This window comes from Podarcis liolepis (genome assembly GCF_965112155.1).
Source record: "Podarcis liolepis genome assembly, chromosome: 5".
Classification (NCBI taxonomy): Eukaryota; Metazoa; Chordata; class Lepidosauria; order Squamata; family Lacertidae; genus Podarcis; species Podarcis liolepis.
The window spans coordinates 32,772,621-32,795,827 of record NC_139556.1 but is presented as its reverse complement, the minus strand read 5'-3'; the positions used below and the strand labels follow the sequence as shown (position 1 = coordinate 32,795,827).

General features: G+C 43.8%; 1 protein-coding gene across 10 annotated transcripts in view; it reads right to left on the bottom strand.

Annotated features, from left to right (window-relative positions):
• COL13A1 (collagen type XIII alpha 1 chain) overlaps positions 1 to 23,207 on the bottom strand; it is a gene marked incomplete at its 5' end in the record, with an annotated part of 200,991 nt that overhangs the window by 68,211 nt on the left and 109,573 nt on the right. For 9 of the 10 annotated variants that reach the window (XM_083503100.1, XM_083503099.1, XM_083503097.1 and 6 more), the window contains 5 exons: positions 4,600 to 4,626; positions 5,553 to 5,579; positions 6,125 to 6,160; positions 16,810 to 16,860; positions 20,414 to 20,440. In XM_083503100.1, coding sequence (XP_083359226.1) covers positions 4,600 to 4,626; positions 5,553 to 5,579; positions 6,125 to 6,160; positions 16,810 to 16,860; positions 20,414 to 20,440 — 168 coding nt within the window. Of the gene's footprint in view, positions 1 to 4,599; positions 4,627 to 5,552; positions 5,580 to 6,124; positions 6,161 to 16,809; positions 16,861 to 20,413; positions 20,453 to 23,207 lie in introns of those variants that run through there. The other variant, XM_083503092.1, reaches the window with a different exon arrangement.

Here is a 23,207-nt window from a genome sequence, read left to right as displayed (position 1 = left end):
ATATTCCAATGTAGAAATGTGGAGACTGAACTTAAGAGTGGAAAAGTGAGAAACTGAAAGATACTGAAATTGACAGATTAACCCATTCCTAATACAGGAAGAGTAAAAGCTTTTTCACACATGGGACAAATAAGTCTAAACTGTCCACTGCTTCTTGCAGAGTGGAGGATGGAATATTAGCTACTTCACAGCAGGGCCTCGACCTGTGAATGACAAGTGTGAAATCCACAGTGAGGTGGAGGTCTTATTGTCTTGCCAGCAGGTGGTGGTTCTGGCTCAACACCACTGCACCCCTTAATCTAGTTTGCTAAGGTATGCTGTGACATGTGCACATGTCTGGTGAAATGATCTGGGTGGCTTATAAACAAAAATAACAGGTGCCCAATTAAAAATAAAATCAGCAGCATTAGCCTATTAATTAACTAAAAGAAAGCAACCCAAAAGTAGCAAAACAACAGCAACAACCGACATTCAAAGGACAATAGCGTCCAGCTGCTAGCTGGTTTCCCAAACTTGGTTCTCCAGCTGTGTTGGACTACAACTCCCATCATCCCTAACTAGCAGGACCAAGTGGTCTGGGATGGTGGGAATTGTAGTCCAAAAACAGCTGGAGACCCAAGTTTGGGAAACACTGAACTAGACTAATAAAAATCAGGCCATGATGTGAGATGTGTGCTAAATGTCTTTTTTACATTCTCTTCAAAGATAAGATAGTGCTGACATGACAAGCTTATCTGAAGAGGGACCTGCATACATTTTTTACAGCAACAACAGGGTGTGGCATATCTCTCATTTGCACACTATTCTGTGATATTTTGGCATACCTCTGATGCCCATTAGGGATACAGTTTTCTGAGGAAAAGTGATGGAGAAGTCAACTGAAGCACAGTCATAGGTTTTAGCCTATTTAAAATCTCTTGTGCTTGGCCTCTTCCTTTCTGGTGTTTGGGATGCACTGAAAATATGCCTGGTGGAGACTTGCTCCACTTGTGACTCAGTGAGCGGAACACAGGCCACCAGAGGCTCAATAAAACTGTCTTTGGCGCCTGCCTGGAGCTTCCCTCCCCCCCCCCAAAAAAAGCATTTTGGTTTTCTCAAACACCTGGCTGGCCCACACAACACATGCCTGGTGGGCTGTGTTGACTTAGAGGGTCACAAAATATGTGCATACAGCCCCAAAAACTTAATTTAAAAGAAAATCTCACAATCAATTCATCAGATACAGAAAGCACGGCATGTTTCAGCATCTGCCTGCAACAAATAATGTAGTGAAAATATACTATATTAACAGAGTGACAATTAATTTGAACAGTGGGGTTAAATTGGAATTCTGTAGGCTCTGGGCCAAAGCAAGCAGAAGCTTGCCAGACCACAGGCCTGTAGTATTTGATAGATTGTAGGGTGGGATTATTTCATTAACTCAGAGAGGAAGCAAAGTATACACTATATCCTGTGGTTCGCTCTGCTTTAGACACAGGGTAAAACTCCAGCTTCGTAGAAAATAAAAGCATGACTCGAGCAATCCAGGAATCGAAGCATACACTGAAATGAGATACTTTGTAAAGCAGGGCCAATACACACAGGGTGGCAGCAGAATTAACAAGGTGGATAAAATTTATGGACCAGGAATTTAGTATGTGAAAGTGTGTCCAGTTACAAGCAAGATAGGCTAAATGGCCTGTATCTGGCTATTACTAACTCTGCTTTCCAAGTTATTGACTTGAATAATTTTGTGAAGAGTTGATTTTCAAAACTATGTGGGTTCCCTGACAAGTATTTCTGGGTTTTTTAAAAAAAGAAATCTGGATAATGAAAACAGGATATCCTAACACAGTTTCTCAGCACTCAGCCCCATTCATCTCAAACAGCACAGTCCCCCCCCCGCCCTATCCTTCTATTAAGTACATGTTAAGTTGGATGGAGGAGGGGTGGAGTGATGTGGAGCTACCACCTGATGGTGAAACAATCAGATGACCCAGTTCACTATGCATTTCAGACTTGCCAGTCACCCAGCAAATCCTCCTGAAGGTTCTAATTATCCCAGTGTTGCTTAAGTCTGAAAGGACTTAACAAAGCAGTCACAACAAGGAACAGTAAGCACAAAGGCAAATTAAGCCTTGTTGAGCCATGACGCTAACTAAATTCATGGTGACTGGCATCATGGAAAGGAGAGAAATACCTTGGAGATATTGCGGGTTTGGTTCCAGACCAATAAAAGTGAATATTTGCAAGAAAGCGAGTCACACAATATCTTGGTTTCCCAGTACATATAACAGTTATGTTGATACTATACTACCATAGATTCCGGCATATAAGGCGACTTTTTAACCCCAGAAAAGAGGTTAAAAAGTCGGAGGTCGCCTTATATGCTGTGTATGGGTGGCACAGAGCGGAGCCCGCCACCCCCCCCCCCACTACTGCTGCAGCGGCTCTGAAGCAGCAGCAGCAGCAGGCAGCAGGCTCAGCTCCGCGCCGGGTGGCTTTCTCCTGGCGTGGAGCTGCCCAGAGTATTAGGCAACTGGGCTTATAAGACAAATCCCCAAATTGCAGCTGCTAATTTAGCGGGTCGTCTAATACGCCCAGTTGCCTAATACGTTGGAATCTATGGTATATTCAATGAAGCCCGTGCCTCCTGGCGGCAGGGTCAGGAGGGGAAAAACCTGGCTCCAGTCCTGCCCACTCCTGTGGCTAGAAGAGGGGTGGCAGCAGTTTGCCTATAAAATTTCACTTGATATTAGATGTAGTACTGATTTGCCTTTGGTACAGCTACAGATGCAGCTCGATTCCACAAAAATATGGAATCCAGATGAGGATTTGCAGGCCCAGCTAGGAGAAAACTACTGTACCAGGTATATTCACAAGAATCTGGAGTTCTCTTGCAAATTTAGAGCAGGGATGGGGAATATGAGGCCCAGGGGTGTCTATATGGCACTTGCAACTCTTCCTGGGCCACACATCCTCCTTAGCTGAATCCCTTTCCATCCTTGCTTTGCACCCTTCTTGAGTGTCTCTGTCTGGCTGGAATATGTCCTTGAACTGTTCATGTTTCTTGCTTGGAGAACAGCAAGGGGAGTGTGTGTGTGTGTGTGTGTGTGTGTGTGTGTGTGTTTTGTGTGTTGGCATTTGACCCCTGGAAGGTCTCCCAAAAGGGAATGCAGTTCTCAAGTTGTGGAAGATTCTCCACACCTGGTTTAAAGACTTCATTGATGCTATAAAGCCATACCACACATGCACAAAGGATTCCTGTGCAGTGGTGATGTCATACCCTACAAATAAAGTGCAGCCTACCTTGGCGTTGCCAGAACCTGCCATATTATGATAAGTTTGGTGGTGGAACAAGGGGAGGAATTCAACGTTGCGCTCTTCTAATAGATCTGTCAGTGCAAGTATTTCTGCTTGCCGGACAGAACACCCCTCCCCCCTTTTATCTTGCATGCATTGCTCTGGGGTTCTCCTGGCCCACTCCCCCACCCCCAGAGCAACAATCTAAATTTTCCCATTGGCATCATTCTTTCAAAGAGGAATGTCGAAGATCTAGATATCAATAAGAAGTGACAGTGTTTTCCCAATGCAGAGCTTTCTGAGAGCTACGCCTACAGATTATGCCTTCCGCCGTGTCAAATGGTAGAGACAAACAGATACCAGTTTCACAACAGATTTGCATTTATAATTTAAAGCAGGTGGAGAATGTAATCCGTTATGCACCGAAATGTCCTTTATATGATAGTCCAAGGGGAAAATTGAGAAATATTTTGTCTAGTTTAACAACCCATCCTGACCAAAAAATTATGTGTTTTCTCTTTGGAGTTGTTTATCCATTTGTTACATATAGAACAACCTTGTATGCTTTAGCTGCAAGCAAACATCTAACAGAAAGAACTAGTGTATTAAAGGAGGCCATGCCTTAGGAGCTTTAAGAGTGTATTTAGTTTAATCTTATCTTGAATTCAGTTTTACTCTAATTATGTTAAAATATTTAATATCATTAGAAGGCACTTTAACTTTCTTATTATACAATGCTTTTGTTGTTTAGGGATTGGAATTTTTTTGAGTTTATTTTTAAAGTGGTCAAGGCTAGTACAATACATTTGTTGATGATGACCCAATAACCTAGTGCTGCTTACAGGGTGGGGTGGGGGGTGGAGGTCTTATTTACAAATTTGCCAGCAGAAATCACTTTCCTGCTTTCAATTGCTAGAGTAGGAAGAGAAAAGAATGGGAGATCTATTCTAGGTAGGGCTGCCATATGTTCGGAATTTCCCGGACACACCTGGGATTTGTCCTTCGAAAATGGTGTCCTGGTGGAATTTTCGGAAACTGGTTAAAATGTCCAGGAAAACCCAGGCATATGGCAGCCCATATTGGAAGTGTTGCATTTTGGTGAATTTCTCAAAAAATACAAAACAAAACAAAACAAAAAGCTTTAAAACTCAGCAACCTTTGTGTCCAGATTTTCACTTATTGAAATATGGCAATCCTAGTTCCATTTTGAAAGGAGGATCCCACAAACCCGCCCTGCCAGTCTTGCCCTTTTACAAGCTTGAAAGTCTCCAGCCTCAACCCAGCATATTGCACAGAAATAGATTAAAGTCTTATTACCACTTCTCCCTTCTGTCCAGGTTGCCCCTGAAATGGAAAGGAAGACTGCATCAGGGGTGGCCATTCTAGTTACTAGGACATTTTGAAGCCTCAGACTTCTGCGATTGTCATTACCGTTTAGTCATGCGTTCTCCTGTTGCTTTCCTACAGCAACGGTTTTCTCATGGTTTGAACATCTAAAGCCCTAAGTGGTTTGGGATCATGTTATCTGAAGGGCTGCCTGCAAGTGGCTGAGCCTGCCAAAGCATTGAAATGAAAGCTGTGACCCTGCTCTCTTAACTGGCTAGCAAGAGCCATTAGGCTGGCAGGTAGCAGGAACAGGGCTTTCTTAAAGGTGGCCCCACACATTTGGAACTCACTCCTCACAAAGATACATACAGATGGCCTCTTGCAGTAGGGCCCAAATTTCGGGCAGAGCAGCCTTCCTGACACTGGTTCCTACACAGCCCTGACCTTTCAGCCACTGTGCCCCTACAGCAATGCAAATGTTGGGAGGATGGCTCTACCTCACCACAATGGCCGCTACTAGCCTCATCGCTACTGGTCTTTAAAATAATTTCGGAAGATATATTTATTCAGGTCTAGTTTTGGCTGAATTGTGATGTGGGTCCATATCTTGTAAGTGTATTTTTCCCCATGTGTCCTGAAAACTGGGTTTTAAAGTTTTCAAAATTTAAACAAACACACACATAGAAATAGAAACACTGGAGTATGATAGGTGGATTTTTTTTAAAAGTCTCCAACTATATAAGTTACATTTCTGACAAGTCTAATTTCTAAGACGTGTCTTTTGGTAGTCTGCACACCAGCACCACTTCACATATATGGATTTGCCCAGAATTATTGAAACAAATGATTTAGAGATAAACATTTTGAAAGTGTTATTGACAGAAAGCTGCTGACTAGGAGTATGAGCAAGAACAAGAGTCAGGGGAGGGGAAATATTCACTTACTGGTTTGCCGTCTAAACCAATCTGACCCTGAAATTAAGACAAAAGAAAAGAGGTGAGCAGTTGACTTTTTGTGTAATTCTATACAGGTCTACTCAGAAGCAAGCCCCACTGGGTTCAATGGGGCTTTCTCCCAAGAAAGTATGTAGCAATGAAGTCTAAAACAGGCAAATATTCTGTGTTCATAGCCCATATATACAGCCCACAAGACTGAATACCTTACAGGTCTTGGACAGAAAACACAAGGGAGTCTAGTGACTGAAAAAGCATTGCAACAGATCTAGAAATTAGTTCAAATCACAACACATATTTGTAGTTTTATGTTACAGTTTTTGCTTTAATGACTCATTTGTAAGGAAAATATAGGAGATCTCTCTACTTGCATTTTTTTAAAACAATAAATGCATTTTTAAAGAAACCAAAGCACTGAATGAAATAGCAATGTCTTTTCTGTGACACAATCCCCAGCCATCCATTTTTAGAACAGATGCGTCAAGAGGCATTTAGTTTAAGGGATGCTGCACTTAGAAATATATCATTCATACATACCAGTATGCATTAGCAGTGCCACTTACCGGAAACCCAGGAAAACCTCTTGTTCCAGGCTGTCCCTGAATAGAATGAAGCGGAAAAAGAGATTAGAAGAAACAGATGAGACAGCAACATGTGTGACTAAATCACTCCATCAGGCCTTGTGATTTCCTACTCTCCATCATTTGCCAGATGAAAATATGTACACTTGTTTTACATGACCTGAGGGATTAGCGCTTGACTGCGGAGAACTAGTACAAAATGAAGCCATTTCTGTGGTGTCTGGAAGCTACCGCAAGTCACTAAATAATATTGGACTCTCTAATCTCAAGTTGCACAGTTCTCCACCACTCAGAAAATGCTTATGTTGATGCTCAGCCACCACAAATCTTTAAATGTTTCAGTACCCTTTTAAGTGTAGCCCCCAATACCTTTATTTTCTCCCCAAAATTACAAGTCTTAGACCTTCAAACATATTGCTAATGCGGCTTCTGTTCCATCTGCATTTGCTCCCACACTGTTCTGGGCACAGAGAAAGACTTCCATCCATGTGGTTCAGCTTGACTGAGGATATATATATAAGCTATGCAAATGATAGGTCTTCTATGGGCTGGGCATTGCTTATGTGTCCTGCAAACACACCATGAGGCCAAACCATGTGGGCAACCTATTCCCGAATCAGTGTGGAAAGAACTGCAGAACCTGGAGCAAACACACCAGGAAGGATGATATGTGCAAATAAGGTATTGGGCCCAAAGGAAATAAGCAGATGTACAATGGCCAGACACTTGGACTTCCAACTACATGAAGATCGCTCCATGTGACAAAGTGCTGATGTGAAGCTCCTCACCACATGGATTCGACACTTACTATGCTGATTCCACCACATCATTGCAAACCATCAAACAAAGCAAACTGCTGAGCATGCTCAGTCCTCACTGAATTCTTGAGAATTGACTTTGGCTTTTAAAGACTGTCGAGCTTCTGCAAACTTTGGTCTTCCCATAAGAAGGCTGACAAGTCCTTCTTGCTTCTTGGTGGGTCCATTTTGGCTCCAATCCTGTCAGTGCTTACCACCTGAGCTCACTATTAGAAGGAGAGATGGTAAGAGAAACCTGTGCAAGGTTATCTCAAGGAACCTGTTATTCTACTCCCAAACAGATACAATTATAACTGCTGGAGGATATAACACAAATAACCGGTGTTGAGGAAATTAAAAGGAAAGCAGTTCTGTGGAAGAGACTATGTAATTTCCAATTTCCCTTCAATTGTTCTTCAGCTATAGCCACTCAGGCTGGTTTCACATGAATGATGGGAAATAAAGAGGCCCAGCAGCATTACAGAAGGGTTCGTTTTGAATTCCAGACAGTTTGTCTGAAGTTTCTGAATCAATTACATGTGTGTTATAAATTCAAGCTTGCTCACCAGTCCTTTTGGTGCAGTTTGCAGTGCCTGGGATCACTTTATAGGAATACTTTATATAACCGCATCACAGTGCCATAAAATGAGGCATTTAATGGTGGTCAATCAGCTGTGAGATGTATACTGAGCCTCAAAGATGATGGTGGTCTTGATCACTCAAGCCCAGTTGTCTGGCTTTCATATCTCCTCATTCATTTTACCCATAAGGAAAATGTTGAAGCAAATATGGTTGCCAGAACAGTCCTAAGCAAGGGTGGTATGCAGTGCCAACAGGAGATGGAGCAACAAATGTGTGCCTGTTCCCAGAAGTCCCTTTCTGGTTGTTCCGTGTATTTCAACTGTACCTAGTTTGCGCTTTCACTGTGTAGCTAATTTTAAGGTTTACTTGCTAAGGGTGCCTGGAAACAATGCTGCCTATTTTTACTTGTCTGATCTGACAATTTTCCAAGTTTATATTGGATTTCAAATTTCTGATAAACATCAGTGCTTGGAGACATGTCACAACTCATGACTGGCTACAATGTTTCTGACACATGTGTTGAAAAAGAGAGAGAGAGAGAAGGTAATGTACATCATATATAAGTGTTCTTTCACTGGACTTGCTCATATTGTTATAAGCATACTCTTCAATAATACAAAACGGTTCATACTTTGGGTGTGTATAGTCTGGAACTTGATTGCTAGTGGCTTATACAAGCCACTGCATGAGTATGTGTGCCATGAACAGTTGTTTCATGCGTTGGCTTACTGCTTTTTTGTTTTAATTGATATTGTGGGTTTTAAAAAATTGTGATGTGGTTTTACGGCCACGTTTGCATGTAACACTAAAGGATAGTTTGGCATTACATGCACAAGCATCAGGCTTGCAGACTCCCCCCACCCAATAATAGCCATGAGGATATTGCAGGCATCTGCTTTCACTTTTGAACTACAGTGGTACCTTGGGTTAAGTACTCAACTCGTTCTGGAGGTCTGTTCTTAACCTGAAACTGTTCTTAACCTGAAGAACCACTTTAGTTAATGGGGCCTCCTGCTGCTGCCGCGCCGCCGGAGCCCAATTTCTGTTCTCATACTGAAGCAAAGTTCTTAACCTGAAGCACTATTTCTGGGTTAGTGGAGTGTGTAACCTGAAGCGTATGTAACCTGAAGTGTATGTAACCCGAGATACCACTGTAATTAGAACCAGTAGTTTTAAACTATGGTTTGTTAATCAGCCATATCACAAACCCTGGTTTGAAGCTGGTTTGTTTGAACTAACCATAGGAGGAACAGGGGAGGGAAAATGTAAGCCCAAATTCATGTACAGCACACCAAACACTAAACCATTGTTTAGGTCCATTATGTTGTAAATCACTAAGTTTGTAAGCCCACACTAAGAAGGCAGGACACGGATGTAACCAAACAAATAAAAAATAACATCCTATCTTCTCACTCTCTATATAACACATACATCTATTATAAACACTGCAAGTCTCCAGTTTTCTCTCTTCCACAAGGAAACTGACCCTCTGAAACTTCCCCTGGGACTTCCTAATACTCAGGGAAATGGAGACACCCTTCTTTGTCTAATAGACAAAGAATAGTTACATGCTATTGTTCTACAATCTGATCCAAAGAAACATTTTGTGCTTAGTTACAAGTTTACTCGTGTGTGTAAATTGTTTATATAAGCAATTGCTTACATTTACCTTAATTGTTGAACAAAACAAAACAAAACAAAATGGAGAAAAGATTATAAACTCTTATAGCAGATTTAAGATTGAGAAGAGTCCAGATAAAGGTGCTGAAAATCTCAAATCAACCTCTTTCCATTTAATACTTAGCACAATCTAAGACAGGCACAGGTAGACCAGGTCCGCAGGATCTAATTGCGTTTGCACTAGAACTGCAAGCTTTACCAACCAAACCCAGGTGCTAAATAGTAGCAGAAGGAGCCAGATGGCAAGCAGTAGCTCATTTGCTAGATATAATTACTTACTACATAGGTTATACACTAGGATAACCTGTACAAAAATAGCCTAATTTCTCATAGCCTAATTTAGAAAGTGGGGAAGCCTTTTTGTTGTTGCCAGTGGAAGTCTGAAATCCTATTATACACAATAATGGTAAAGGTAAAGGTACCCCTGCCCGTATGGGCCAGTCTTGACAGACTCTAGGGTTGTGCACTCATCTCACTCTAGAGGCCGGGAGCCAGCGCTGTCCGAAGACACTTCCGGGTCACGTGGCCAGTGTGACGAAGCTGCTCTGGCGAGCCAGCACCAGCGCAGCGCATGGAAACGCCGTTTACCTTCCCGCTATAAAGCGGTACCTATTTATCTACAGTGGTGCCTCGCAAGACGAAATTAATTTGTTCCGCAAGTCTCTTCGTCTTGCGGGTTTTTCGTCTTGCGATGCACGGTTTCCCATAGGAATGCATTGAAAATCAATTAATGCGTTCCTAGGGAAACCGCCTTCAGACCAGGTCCGGGAACAGTCTGTCCCCGGACCTCTTCTGAAGGCTTGGGGGGGGGACAAGGGCTTTTCTTCCCACCCCCAGCATTTTAAAAAACCCCGGGACAGCGGAGGACTTCTCCGCTGTCCGGGGCGATCTTAAAATGCTGGCGGGCGGCATTTTGAAATCGCCCCGGGACAGCGGAGGACTTCTCCGCTGTCCAGGGCGATTTAAAAGCCCCTGGGAAGGCAGGCGGGGGGGGGAGACTTTCGCCCCCCGCCGGCCTTCAGAAGACGTCCTGGACCTCTTCTGAAGGCCGGCGGGGGGCGAAAGTCTTTCCCCCCCGCCTGCCTTCAAAAGCCGTCGGCGACAGCGGAGAAAGGCGCTGCCTTTCTCCGCTCTCCCGTGAAGGCAGGCGGGGGGGGAGACTTTCGCCCCCCGCCGGCCTTCAGAAGACGTCCTGGACCTCTTCTGAAGGCCGGCGGGGGGGGGGGCGAAAGTCTTTCCCCCCTGCCTGCCTTCAAAAGCCATCGGCGACAGCGGAGAAAGGCAGCGCCTTTCTCCGCTCTCCCGTGAAGGCAGGCAGGGGGGGGGAAGACTTTTGCCCCCCGCCGGCCTTCAGAAGAGGTCCAGGACCTCTTCTGAAGGGCGGCGGGGGGGGCGAAAGTCTTCCCCCCCCGCCTGCCTTCAAAAGCCATCGGCGACAGCGGAGAAAGGCAGCGCTTTTCTCCGCTCTCCCGTGAAGGCAGGCAGGGGGGGCGAAAGACTTTCGCCCCCCGCCGGCCTTCAGAAGAGGTCCAGGACCTCTTCTGAAGGCCTGCGGGGGGGGCGAAAGTCTTCCCCCCCGCCTGCCTTCAAAAGCCGTCCGCGACAAGAAAGGCGCTGCCTTTCTCCGCTCTCCCGTGAAGGCACGCAGGGGGGGCGAAAGACTTCCGCCCCCCGCCGGCCTTCAGAAGAGGTCCAGGACCTCTTCTGAAGGCCGGCGCGGGGGCGAAAGTCTTCCCCCCCGCCTGCCTTCAAAAGCCGTCCGCGACAGCGGAGAAAGGCAGCGCTGCCTTTCTCCGCTGTCGCCGATGGCTTTTGAAGGCAGGCGGGGGGGGAAGACTTTCGCCCCCGCGCCGGCCTTCAGAAGAGGTCCTGGACCTCTTCTGAAGGCCGGCGGGGGGCGGAAGTCTTTCGCCCCCCCTGCGTGCCTTCACGGGAGAGCGGAGAAAGGCAGCGCCTTTCTTGTCGCGGACGGCTTTTGAAGGCAGGCGGGGGGAAGACTTTCGCCCCCCCCGCAGGCCTTCAGAAGAGGTCCTGGACCTCTTCTGAAGGCCGGCGGGGGGCGAAAGTCTTTCGCCCCCCCTGCCTGCCTTCACAGGAGAGCGGAGAAAAGCGCTGCCTTTCTCCGCTGTCGCCGATGGCTTTTGAAGGCAGGCGGGGGGGGAAGACTTTCGCCCCCCCGCTGGCCTTCAGGAGAGGTCCTGGACCTCTTCTGAAGGCCGGCGGGGGGGGCAAAAGTCTTCCCCCCCCTGCCTGCCTTCCCGGGAGAGCGGAGAAAGGCGCTGCCTTTCTCCGCTGTCGCCGATGGCTTTTGAAGGCAGGCGGGGGGGGGGGAAGACTTTCGCCCCCCCCCCGCCGGCCTTCAGAAGAGGTCCAGGACGTCTTCTGAAGGCCGGCGGGGGGCGAAAGTCTCCCCCCCGCCTGCCTTCAAAAGCCGTCCGCAATAGCGGGAAGCGCTTCCCTGCTATGCCGGACTGCTTTTAAAATGCTGGCGGTGGGGAGCAAAGCCTTTCGGCCCCCGCCGGCCTTCCTGGACCTCTTCTGAAGGCCGGAGGGGGGAAAGGCTTTGCTCCCCACCACCAGCATTTATAACAGGTCCCCGGAGATTTCCCTATGGGCTTTCGTCTTGCGAAGCAAGCCCATAGGGAAATTCGTCTTGCGAAGCGCCTCCAAAACAGAAAACCCTTTCGTCTTGCGGGTTTTCCGTCTTGCGAGGCATTCGTCTTGCGGGGTACCACTGTACTTGCACTTAAGGGTGCTTTCAAACTGCTAGGTGGGCAGGAGCTGGGACCGAACGATGGGAGCTCACCCCGCCGCGGGGATTCGAACCGCTGACCATGCGATCAGCAAGTCCTATGCGCTGAGGTTTTACCCACAGTGCCACCCGCGTCCCAATATTATACACAATAAACTGTAGCAAATCTGCTGCTGAAATTACAGTCATTTTAGAAGTAAAAGTAGCCCTAGGGTTTCACAGTTACTTTGTAAGGCAATTGTTTGCAAACTTTTTTCTCTTGAGACATTTGCTTGTCTACCATGGAACCTCTGCTCGTTAGTGGAATGTTCCAAGTAGGGATTGTGGGGGAGGGGGGATTCAGTTCAGTTCACATGTATAGGCAAATCCTTCAGTTTCACATTTTCCAAACTGGATGAGAATTGAAAAATTCATACTTAACTGAACTTTGCAAGTCAGTTCTCCAATCAATGTGTACAAAAGATATATTACATTAGGGGAAAGTGTTCATGTTCATATGTGTGTGTGTGTGTGAGAGAGAGAGAGAGAGAGTGAGTGAGAGAGAGAGGGGGAGAGAGAGAGAGAGAGAGAGAGAGAGAGAGAGAGAACAACAACCAAAAGTGCATTATGTTAGGGGAAACTGCTTGTAAAATATGCACATTAGTCAAACTGCGTACAGAAGTGTGTCTATTAGCAGAAATTCCCACTAAAATACTGAAGAATTTTCATGGGTATTTTATTTTTTTCAATTCACAAATTTCTGCCGAAATATAGAGAACTGAATTTAAGAATGGAAAAATGAGAAACAGAAAGAACTGAAATTAGCAGATCCTTCTATTTAATTCCAGGGCATTTTGTAGAAATGTCATTCAGTTCATGTGCGGCACTCATTGGATCCTATTGTTTCCCCCATTTTAACGAAACCTAGAATACATCCACCCACCTTGTACCTGGGAACATTCCTGGTATTAGGGGGCAAGCTGTTTTTCGGAGAAATTTGCCTGCCCTTACTGAATGCTTCATTGAAGAATCTTTAATAAGCTTCCATGGAATCCTAGAATTACCAAGTGCATGCTTTGAAAACCATTGCTTTTTGACATACACCTCCCCATTTCATATTACAAAAGGGCTTTCACAAGCCAGAGAATGAAGACCAAAATTGTCTTAGAAATTCCTTGGAGAATTACTGGGGCTATAAAGTGCCTTAAATTGCTCCAAACAGCGCTTTTTTTAAATGCTGGTGTGACTGGAGTAGACTTGCTTAAAAAATATTAAGCTTTGTGATGTTGCATTTGGTGATATTGGCTTTGGCAAAATATATAAAACCACCTGGAGCCACTGGCTAAGGACCAAGGGGAGATGATCTGCTATAAATTCCATGGCCTGTCCACTCCGTAGCTTTCCGAAACAACAAGAAAGGAGAGGATCTCACTAATAAATCTCTGCATGTAGATTGTCTCTGAATGTTGATGGACAAGAAAGGGCTGAGAAAAGAATAGTTAGAGGAAAGCCGGAAAGGGTGCAACTTGGCCTCTGATACCTTCCTTGTAAACTGCTACGCTGCTCCTTTTGACTCTTTAGGCTGGAGACAATAAAAGGCCAGAGCAAAAGTTCAAGCACTAGAGATTCCAAGAAGCATGGAGCTTTCTCTTCCTCAAATGTTGTTTGTATCAAGTTCTCAAGAATAGAACTCTGGGAACTGCCAAGTCGTGGAACGCGTCTGTTTCTGCCATGCTCAGCACGATGCTTTGCTCAAGCCAGCAAACCCAAGTAATGTTAAGCAGCTGAAAAGCTCTGGATGTGCAACTGCTCACATCATCTCGCCTCCAAAAGACAGTCTGGAAACTATTTGTCATCTCACATCTGTCTAAAGCATGCTGTTATTCCAGAGTACTCCTGCGTTTCTTTGCTATCAAGGTGCTCCTTAGCGCTTATCACCAGGTCACCATAAAACTAAATCATCTTTGCAATTGATTTGGAGAAGGAGATGGAGAAAAAGCATTTTCCCCTGTACTGATGATTATGGCAGGCAACAATTCACTTCAAGCATAATACGTGCCTTATTAAAGCCACAGTCCTGAAATTATTTCCTCTCAAGTAGTTTCACTCTAATAAAGCTTAGGTAAATGCTCTCCAGTGAGGAGTCTCAAGGCAAAATCAACATGCCTTTTCATTTTTGTAAAACTGGCCCTCAAAGATGGGTTGGAAAAGGCAGGTTGCAGGAGTCTTGTGGGCAAATTGCCAGGTTATCAGTGAGAGGGTGTTGTGGACAGTATGATTTCATTTCCTGGTTAGAAGCTGAAATTGCTAGATTCATCATGCACAAAGACAACGTTCTGCTGTGCAATTGCCTCTTTTATATCACTTTAGCCTTCTTAAAACTTTCAGCTCCCAACACTTCTGTGTCTGCATTTTTCTTTCCTGCCTCTCTTATCCTTGAAATGCAAATCCTGGCAGCAAAATTATTTTACTCCCAAAAGAAAGTATGCTAAGGGACAGGATGAATCAGTACTGAACCTACTCTATAATTATACAGATTATACAGATGCAGGTTGCACCATCACTCATAATTCAAAGTTGTAATTTGCCTTCTCTGGCCAAAGCTGCAGCACATGTGGGCTGCTCATTAATGCAAAACTGAAGGAAAGTATTCATCCCCTTTCACACATTGTGCTTATGATATTCATTACTGTTTGCAGAAGAACACTGTTGAGTCATAAAAAGCCAAGTCATAGCCATTCTGTATAAAATCAACACGAGGAGAAGATTCATGCTCACTAGCCCTGGCCCTGCCTTTCATACGTTTCCCTGGCCTTGCGCATGGACTATGCGCACACATGCTGAGCACTTTATGTTCTGAATGCGGAATCTGTATCCTGCTGTGGGACACACTTTGAGGCTCAGGGGTGGGGTCATGAAGTGCAATCCTGCTTCCTCTTCCGTGTAATGTTTGTATGCAGAACAGCAGTGTGAAAGGGGCATATTACGTTCTGTTAGCGTGTGGAGCAGTTTTCAGCTTAGTCATGCAATGGAGGAAAAATCACAGGTCACAATCCTGCACAGAGATAAATGCACTTAAACCATTGGTTTTAGTAGCCTGAGCATACCTAACTCTGTGCTAGATTGTGGCCACTGAGTATTATGGCAACATATGAACACTATAGACTAGTAGGCAGTAAAAAGAGAGAAACTTGGCAACTTTATGTTTTCAGTCAGAAAATAAAATGGGCTGAAACACATAAAAATGTAACATAAAACAAATAAGCACCTCAGGGATCCCCCCCCCCCAGTTTGTCTCCTGGTTTTACCTACAGCTGCAAGCCCAAGCATAAATAATGCAATCTCCCAAAGATACTAACTTTTAGATATAAATTATATGAAGCTGCCTTGTACTGAGACAGGCCATCTGTCACAGGACTGCCTAATCTGATTGGCAGTGACTATTCAAGGCCTCAGTCACAAATCTCTTCCACCCTAGCTGACATTATTTAACTGAAAGTGCCAGGGGTTAGGCCTGGCAACCTCTACCAGTGCATGCCTCTCTCTCTTGTAGTCAACTAACAAGACATCCCATTCTGTTTTCACTAAAGTGGACAGCAGTTTTGTGGCAAGACCTCCCTGAGAAATTCTGCTGGTCTTATCAACAAACTTTCTACACCTCTCTGAATTCCACAGATGTTTTGCCTGAGAAGAAACCCAACAAAACCTCTTAGAATTTTACCATAAATAAAATCTTGAAGCACCACCAATTCATTTCTTACAGTGTTGAATGCTGCTAATATGGTTCACCTTGGGTTGGTGAAGAAGAGCCCTCTCTGGGTCCTTTTTAAAGCATTCAGGTGAAGCAATACCTATTGTTAGTATATGCACATAAAAATCTGGAGCAAAATAGCAACACTTGCATTCTGCCAAGTCAAGATATAGCAAACCTAAGGGTGTTCAAGTTGTTTTGGCACCCGGGGCAGAAAAATCCCACAAGCACCTTTCTTGGGGAATAAAAATGCAACAGGAATAAATTTTGCTATTTCATAGAACCTATAAAATCAGGTGCTTGAGGTAACCAATTCACTCCGCCTAGTAATAGGGCTAGCCCTGCTAAAAGCTCTGCAGCAATAATCAAACAAACAATATTTTGACAAAATTCTTTTGTCCCCTGCAACTTGGCTGTTGTCCACCTGCAGAAAGTAGGTGGCCATGGTCCTTTCTTTTGGAGACACTTGTCAGCAGACCTTCAGTCGTGAAGTCAGATGTAGCAAACAGCCTAAGCTAGTAAGTCCTCTGTAGTAGACCAGAAACTTCTGCTGTGAATTTTCTGTTTTACAATTAAAAAAAGTTTTCTGTTCTTCTGCTGTGAAAGTTCCTTACTTCCTTCAGCTACACTCTCGGTGAAGAGTCTTGCTCCTTGCAAAGTTTTTTTTGGGGGGGTGGGGGAATACCACCACAAATTTTCTGGGAAACGACGTCAAATTTCTTTCTATCACATTGCACCAGAAATCAGTGACCAGCTGGTATTATCTGAAGACAATACTATTTTTATTTTTTTGCTAAAAAACAAGGGTGTGTAATATGCTTTCTGTTACTGGCTTTTCCCTTTAGACCAGAAAATATTTCATTTACTTTTAAACACAGGAGGGAAAACCACTGGTACGGCCAGTTTGAGCTTTTGTGCTGAGACTGATGTACTTTCTAACCAATATATATAGTCTGTAATTTCAATATAAAAACAAATCTGGCCAGGGATCTAAACCACATCATTTAGAGTTACAGGCCCTTTGAGCTGACTAGTGGCATTTTCCCACTCCCTGTATTTTTTGGGCAACTCATCCATACCCTTTAAAAATTAAAGTAGCAGGAAAAAAACAGAGAAGGCAACTTACTGGTGGGCCACGGGGACCGATGATGGATATGCCGGCTTCTCCTGGGGCTCCCTGCAAGGGATGGGAGGAGGAGGAGAGGGAGAACATGGACGTGAAAATCAAAACCAAAACAAGACTGGGAAATGGCTTAGAGTTGGCTGTTGAAGAAAAAGAAGGAAGGGAAGTATTTGAGAGTGGGGGGGGGATACACGAATGTAAGTGACAAAGCCAAAGCGAATATTTAAAGTTAAAGATTCAAATGAACAACAACTGAGGGCTGAAAGGAGAGTGTGGCCAAGGAAATAACGAGGAGGAAAAAGGAAAGTTTACAAAAGAGATTAAAAGGAACAATACATCTGCACACTCTTGAGAAAAAAAATGATCAAAAGCAGGTTTCTTCCAGTTAAAACAGCAGGTCCCTTGGCCTTTTCCAAACAAGACGGGGAGCCATTTTGAACCTATTCTGAAATCAAAGCATCATTCGCGGCTCCTTGAGGATGGAAAGTGTAATCTCACTTTGTAGAGATTCTGACTCTACTCTCTTGTGCCAGAGTTGTCTCACTTCTAGTTATCATTATCTTTATCCCCACGACGGGGTGAGCTCCCGTTGCTCAGTCCCTGCTCCTGCCAACCTAGCAGTTCGAAAGCGTGTCAAAGTGCAAGTAGATAAATAGGTACCGCTCCGGCGGGAAGGTAAACGACGTTTCCGTGTGCTGCTCTGGTTCGCCAGAAGCGGCTTAGTCATGGTGGCCACATGACCTGGAAGCTGTATGCGGCTCCCTCAGCCAATAAAGCGAGATGAGCGCCGCAACCCCAGAGTCGGCCACGACTGGACCTAATGGTCAGGGGTCCCTTTACCTTTTACACTTCTATGTACACCTAACTTGGCTAGAGAACTGCACCACAAAATTTGGAGAAGTGTTAATTTCGAAGGATGGATGTGTTTAGGTTCTCAAGTTGTTTCAGGAAGTGTGAATTAAGTAGGCTTGCTTTCAAATGCAAACTGAAACAAATTCCCACCCTTCATCCCTAGTGGCCACTAACTGCTATTTTCCAACATTTTAGGTAGAGGAGGTGCTACGTATGTTTACCTTCCTTAACTATTTGAGGTTGCCATGGGTTTTTCAGGGGTTATTTCTTGCTTCAACTTTTTTTTAAAAAAAACCTTGCACTGCACACAATGGGACAAGGCTCTCCCCAGCTTCATACCATCCACATACTTCCTGGAACACCATGGGAGCATCATGCCACTGTGTGGAGCACCAACCTTATTTGTGAAGTGAGAGCTACCCCCACAAAAATCCCTTTAGCCACCTTGTAAGGTCAAGACAGGTAAGCAGTAGCCCCACCTCAAAATGTTGAGAGAATTTCTTTCTCATCCCATATTCTTTCAGAATGGCTTCATATTGTCTTTATTTCCCTCAGTGAAGGTCAAAAATAAGCTGATTGGGTTTTTTGTTTTTGGCAAAGTTCTACGAAGCGCTGTTCTAAATATTTGGAATATGATTCACAACTGTCTATGTCACTGGGGATGGAAAATCAGTTTGGTTTTTGTGTAAGTGGGAGACCTAGATAGTAACTAAATTTCTGGAGACAAGGATGCTGTTGAAGATTCCACAGCACTGATGGTGCTATGAATCTGGGACTGATTGTACGCTTATTCCAGTGCCCCTGGAATGTTTGCTTAGTTTACAAATGAACAATTTGTAAATGAATAGCTAACCATTACAAAAGCACTATAAATCTCCAGTTCTCTCCCCTCTAAACCTCACTGTCCTCAACACCTTAAAGGCTCAGGGGAATGTGAATTGTTGCATTTTTGCTGCTTATTAATAACAGGGAATGAACAAATGATGGGGGTTTTGAAGTGACTGTAGTGCAAAGAACCTATGTACCCATGAGTAAAGGGTCTCTGCAATCACATAGGATGGACAGGATGTGCAGCCCATATAGAGTTCCCACATCTTAATTTGGCAAATTATGGACAGCCAGCCATTCGCTGCACTAGTGGACAAGAGGAATAGGACATAAGAAGAGCTGAATACTTAGACAGATAAAAAGGGACAAGTGTCACACCAGCAGCTTGGAGTGGTGGGTTCCCTCTAATAATAAGCTCAGGGGATGGAGTGCCAAGAGGATTATAGCCAAAACAGGACTTCTGAGAAACAAGAGAGCCTGCTTGGATGAATCCTGAGGTATGCAAAAGTATAAAACATTTTTAAAAGCTCTATGGGGACAAAAACAACGGCCCAATGGGGACAGAGCATGCTCAGTGGCATCCAGGAGTCACAGAATGTTGAGTCCAGTTGGGAAAGGAAAATGGAAAATGGAGAGTGGGTGGGGAGGAGGGGAGAGGACAAAGAACTGGCCTGCTTGAGTCCCTGACAACTTCCAATATGCTAGAGGAGGGCTGGAGTGCTGGAAAAACCCTAAGCAGCATTACTTCTGTTAGCAGGTGAGGGTACACCACAGCGTTATGCTTCAGGTTCCACTTGTTTTACCTAAACATGCCCAAATATTTAATGTCAAACCTGATGAAGGTTTTTATACTAATTGTCTTGGATGACCTAAAGGAAACCAAGGCCTATGTCTGCAAGCTGCTTTGCTCTTCTGCTCCAGAATATATCATGCAGTATCTTTTCTTCTTCATGTCAGGCTGACAGGATTTCTAAACAGTCAACTTTTTTGTGGTACTTCCTTGGGAAGGACAGAGAATCTGCAGCAAACATCCTCCCCCCCTTTTTTTTTTCTTCTGAGGTGCTGCAACATCTGAAACGATAGTGCTGCTGACTGGCACACACACAACATACATTTGGCGTTTGAAAAAGCCCTAGTTCTGTCTGGGGCAAAGCGAATAAAAATATGATATTTCCACTGCAATCTGTTCTGGGCTACCACTTACCTCTGCCCAAACATAAAAAGAACTGATGTAATGCTTTTCTGGATAGGAGCAAACGAAAACAGCACCACAGATTAAAGTAAACGTTTGAGGGTCCCCTCGCACCTGCTTTCCTCAATTATTTTTTATGAGGCTTTCCCTTTAGATAATAGAAGGCTGCAATCAGGAAATGGTGGACCTGGCCCAACACAACGCATCTGGCCGCTAGGACACAGCTGGTGCAGTTAACCACATTTCCACGTGTATCTTTCCTGAACGCACCAATCACAGCTGTCAGCAACAAAACAGAAAATGGTTCCAGAAAATACCAGAAAGATCCAGCTGCAAATGTTGAGCTTGCCTAGCCAGCCTTCACAATGTTAGTATAAATCATAGTAAACAATTTTTTTCCCTGCTGTCTTGGAACATGTGTGGGCTCTTTCCACAGAGTGCCAGGGGGAAAAATCCGCCCTGCTATTTCTTATTTGCATATATTAATTTCTGTAAAGTTTGTACTTCTAAACCGGGCCTTTTGGCTCACATAGAGGATGGGATTTCTTCCTTTCTTCTAGTCCAGGAAGTGCAGGGGTGGGAGTTAGAGAGGGATAACTTGGACTAATTTCCAACCAACCACATGGCAAACTTGTTGTCAGGGCAAAATACCTTGGTTAAGGAGGTGTTTCCAGGGGACATAGGATTTTTTAAGGACACAGTAATGAAGTGATGAGCTGGAAAGAGCTGACTCACCTTCTCTCCAGGTTGCCCCTTTAGTCCCTGGGCCACCATTTACACCAGTCGCAGCCACATGCAAGAGGGTGAAGGAAGAGAGAAAGAGAGACACAAACACAGGAGTCAGTGTTAAGGCACACTAAGCCCCCAAACAACATAGATGCACACACAGAAGCACACACACAAAAAACCCCATGTGACAAACATTGAAACATGCTTTGTTTAATGCTCACGCACAAGCACAGTGGATGGCAACCTTTGCTTCAGACTCCCTCCCATTTAAAGCACTTTTAAGAATCCCCGTCTCTGGATAGGGGAGTGCATCATATGGTGAAAAACTGTTCCTGAAACGTACCATAAGGGTTCACATGAAAGAATGTATATATTTCTCTTTTTTAAAATCTACATACGTAGAAAACTAGTATGCCTGGGAGATGTGCTCCAGCTTGGTCTTATTAATAAGATGCTACTTTTTATGCTTAGGAATTTTATATGTATGGGACAGAGGGCACATTCAGTCATGCAATTGCTCATCTGCAGTCTGAAGTGGTACGGAACAGGGATTGTTTTGCATCATGATTAACTCTTTGTCCAAAGACCCTAAAGAAGCCTAGGAAGGTGGCAGGAGCTGCTGCAGCTGAAGCTAGGAACCCAGCTTAAGTTCAAGAATGGCAAAACAAATGGTATGCGTTAGCAGTAAGCTCATAGAGTTAGCTAGGCTGGGCTAGATTTAAGCTCAAAAGTCAGCAATGGGGAAGGAGCAAGAGATTTGGCAAGGTTCCTTAGACCCACCGCAATCAAGAAAGATTTACTGTTTGGAAGATCAGTTCTGATGGCCTCACTTAATGCAAGTTCACCCCACCCCAGCCAATGCCACAATAACCAGAATAAAAGCATCCATTTGGCAAGGTAATTTGTTGTTACCACCCAACAGACCACTGAAGCATGAGCATTTCACCAATTATAAACAAAATATTAACCTGAATACTAGAGCTGAACTGCAGACTACTCTTCAGTTGATGGTATGTTAAAAAGAACCTGAATGCCAACACCATCCTCAACAGATTTTCCTTGATATTCCCAAGGATATATGTATTTGTTTTGCAGACTTAGAAGTCAACTCATAGCCAAAAGCTGCTGAAGTGGTGTACAATAAGATAAAATAAAATAAAATCCAGAAGACACAGACTTCATAAACTGAAAACAAGAAAACCACTTCTACAATGGTATACTTAACATTCCATAAAAGACACTGCAGCCTTCATGGATTTATCCTATTGTCAATTTCCCCTAACATTCTACTTAAATTCACTGTCCTCCAATTTAAACTTGTTGTTTCTTGCATTTCTTGTGAAGAATGTGGAAATTCTCACTTGGTTTGACATCTTCTTTCTAATAACGACTTTCAGATATTTGAAATTTGTCAATGCATCTCTCTAGTGGAGGTTAAACATGCACAGGTCTCTCAGTCTGTCTTCATATGACTTGATCTTCTAGACCTTTTGTAATTCATGAGCTATTCTGTAAATTTTCTCCCATTTCTCAAGACTTATAAAAACAACAACTGATACCCAGAACTAAACAATACTTCCAATATTGTGCAGCTTTAGCCACCATGAAATATAGCTGCATGCAAGATTATATGACCAACACCCACTAGAAATTTTCACCTATCAACACTCTTTCCAGAAGTGTTGTGCTGTGTTTCCTCAAAAATACAATCAAGTCTTGTACAACTACTTGGATGTCAGATGTCCCATCATTTGGGGCAACATCACAGGTGATAGAGTGAAGTTTTTGATCATTCTGTTTATGTTTGCTAATTAACTTGCTGATTTGAGAAGCTCCTGGTCTTGGTGGCCTTTGTAGAGTACATTTTCAAATGCTCTGGTCTTTATCATTTGGTTATTTACTTGAAATGTTCATGTTTTGACTTCTAATTGGCGTGCATTTGGTGTATTACAACATAGATCATTTGGAATCAACCTATGAGGCAGACCATAGGCAGAAGCTTGAGTGTATCTTGACTGAACCAGGAATGAGGGTGCCAATTGTTGCATTTATTTTATGCATTTTTTGTACATTGGAAAAAGTTTCATTGTTTTTCTCCTTAACTAGGGGGAAGCTCATTCTGTCAATATTTGAGATTCAAGTTTGAGGTATGTCAAACAAAAACATTTTCTCATAACTACAACACACCCAGGTGCATGGAATAATGCCTTTGGGATTATTAGTTTTTATGCATGTTACTGGAAATGCACACAGACTGACATGCACTTGTATGCATTATAGAGGACAACACTTCTTTGGTCAGTGAGTGTCGGAATATATTCTTGCAGTGTTGTTTCTTAACTACAGGAAAGCAGCAGAGTGTACTCCCCCAATCTTTAAATTACAGGTTTCAGACCCTTCTTTGGGAGGTGATGTGACAAGAGAACATTTAGCAGTGGTTAGCATTAAATTGAAACATGTTCCACCTTTATGGTGTTGACATTGCTATGTGGTCCCAAGCGAACAATGCTCATCCTTAGGCCAAAAATGTATAACTGTTTAATCTTTGCAGTTATTTAAACCCTTTTCCAACTCTGGGAAAGCTGTAAGAAAGTAATCTGTTTTAGAAGCAATCCTTCCCTGCCACACACACCCATTACTCCTGTTTCAGCTGAAAACCTGGTGCTATAGGGCCTATGGTATAGGCAATCCTCCAAACAGATCAGTTTCTTTTCCACATCCCACCATTAATTTATGCTCAGTGAGTTTCCATGTAAGTTCTCTTCCTCAATTAATTAAAGATCCCTGCAGTTTTATGCAA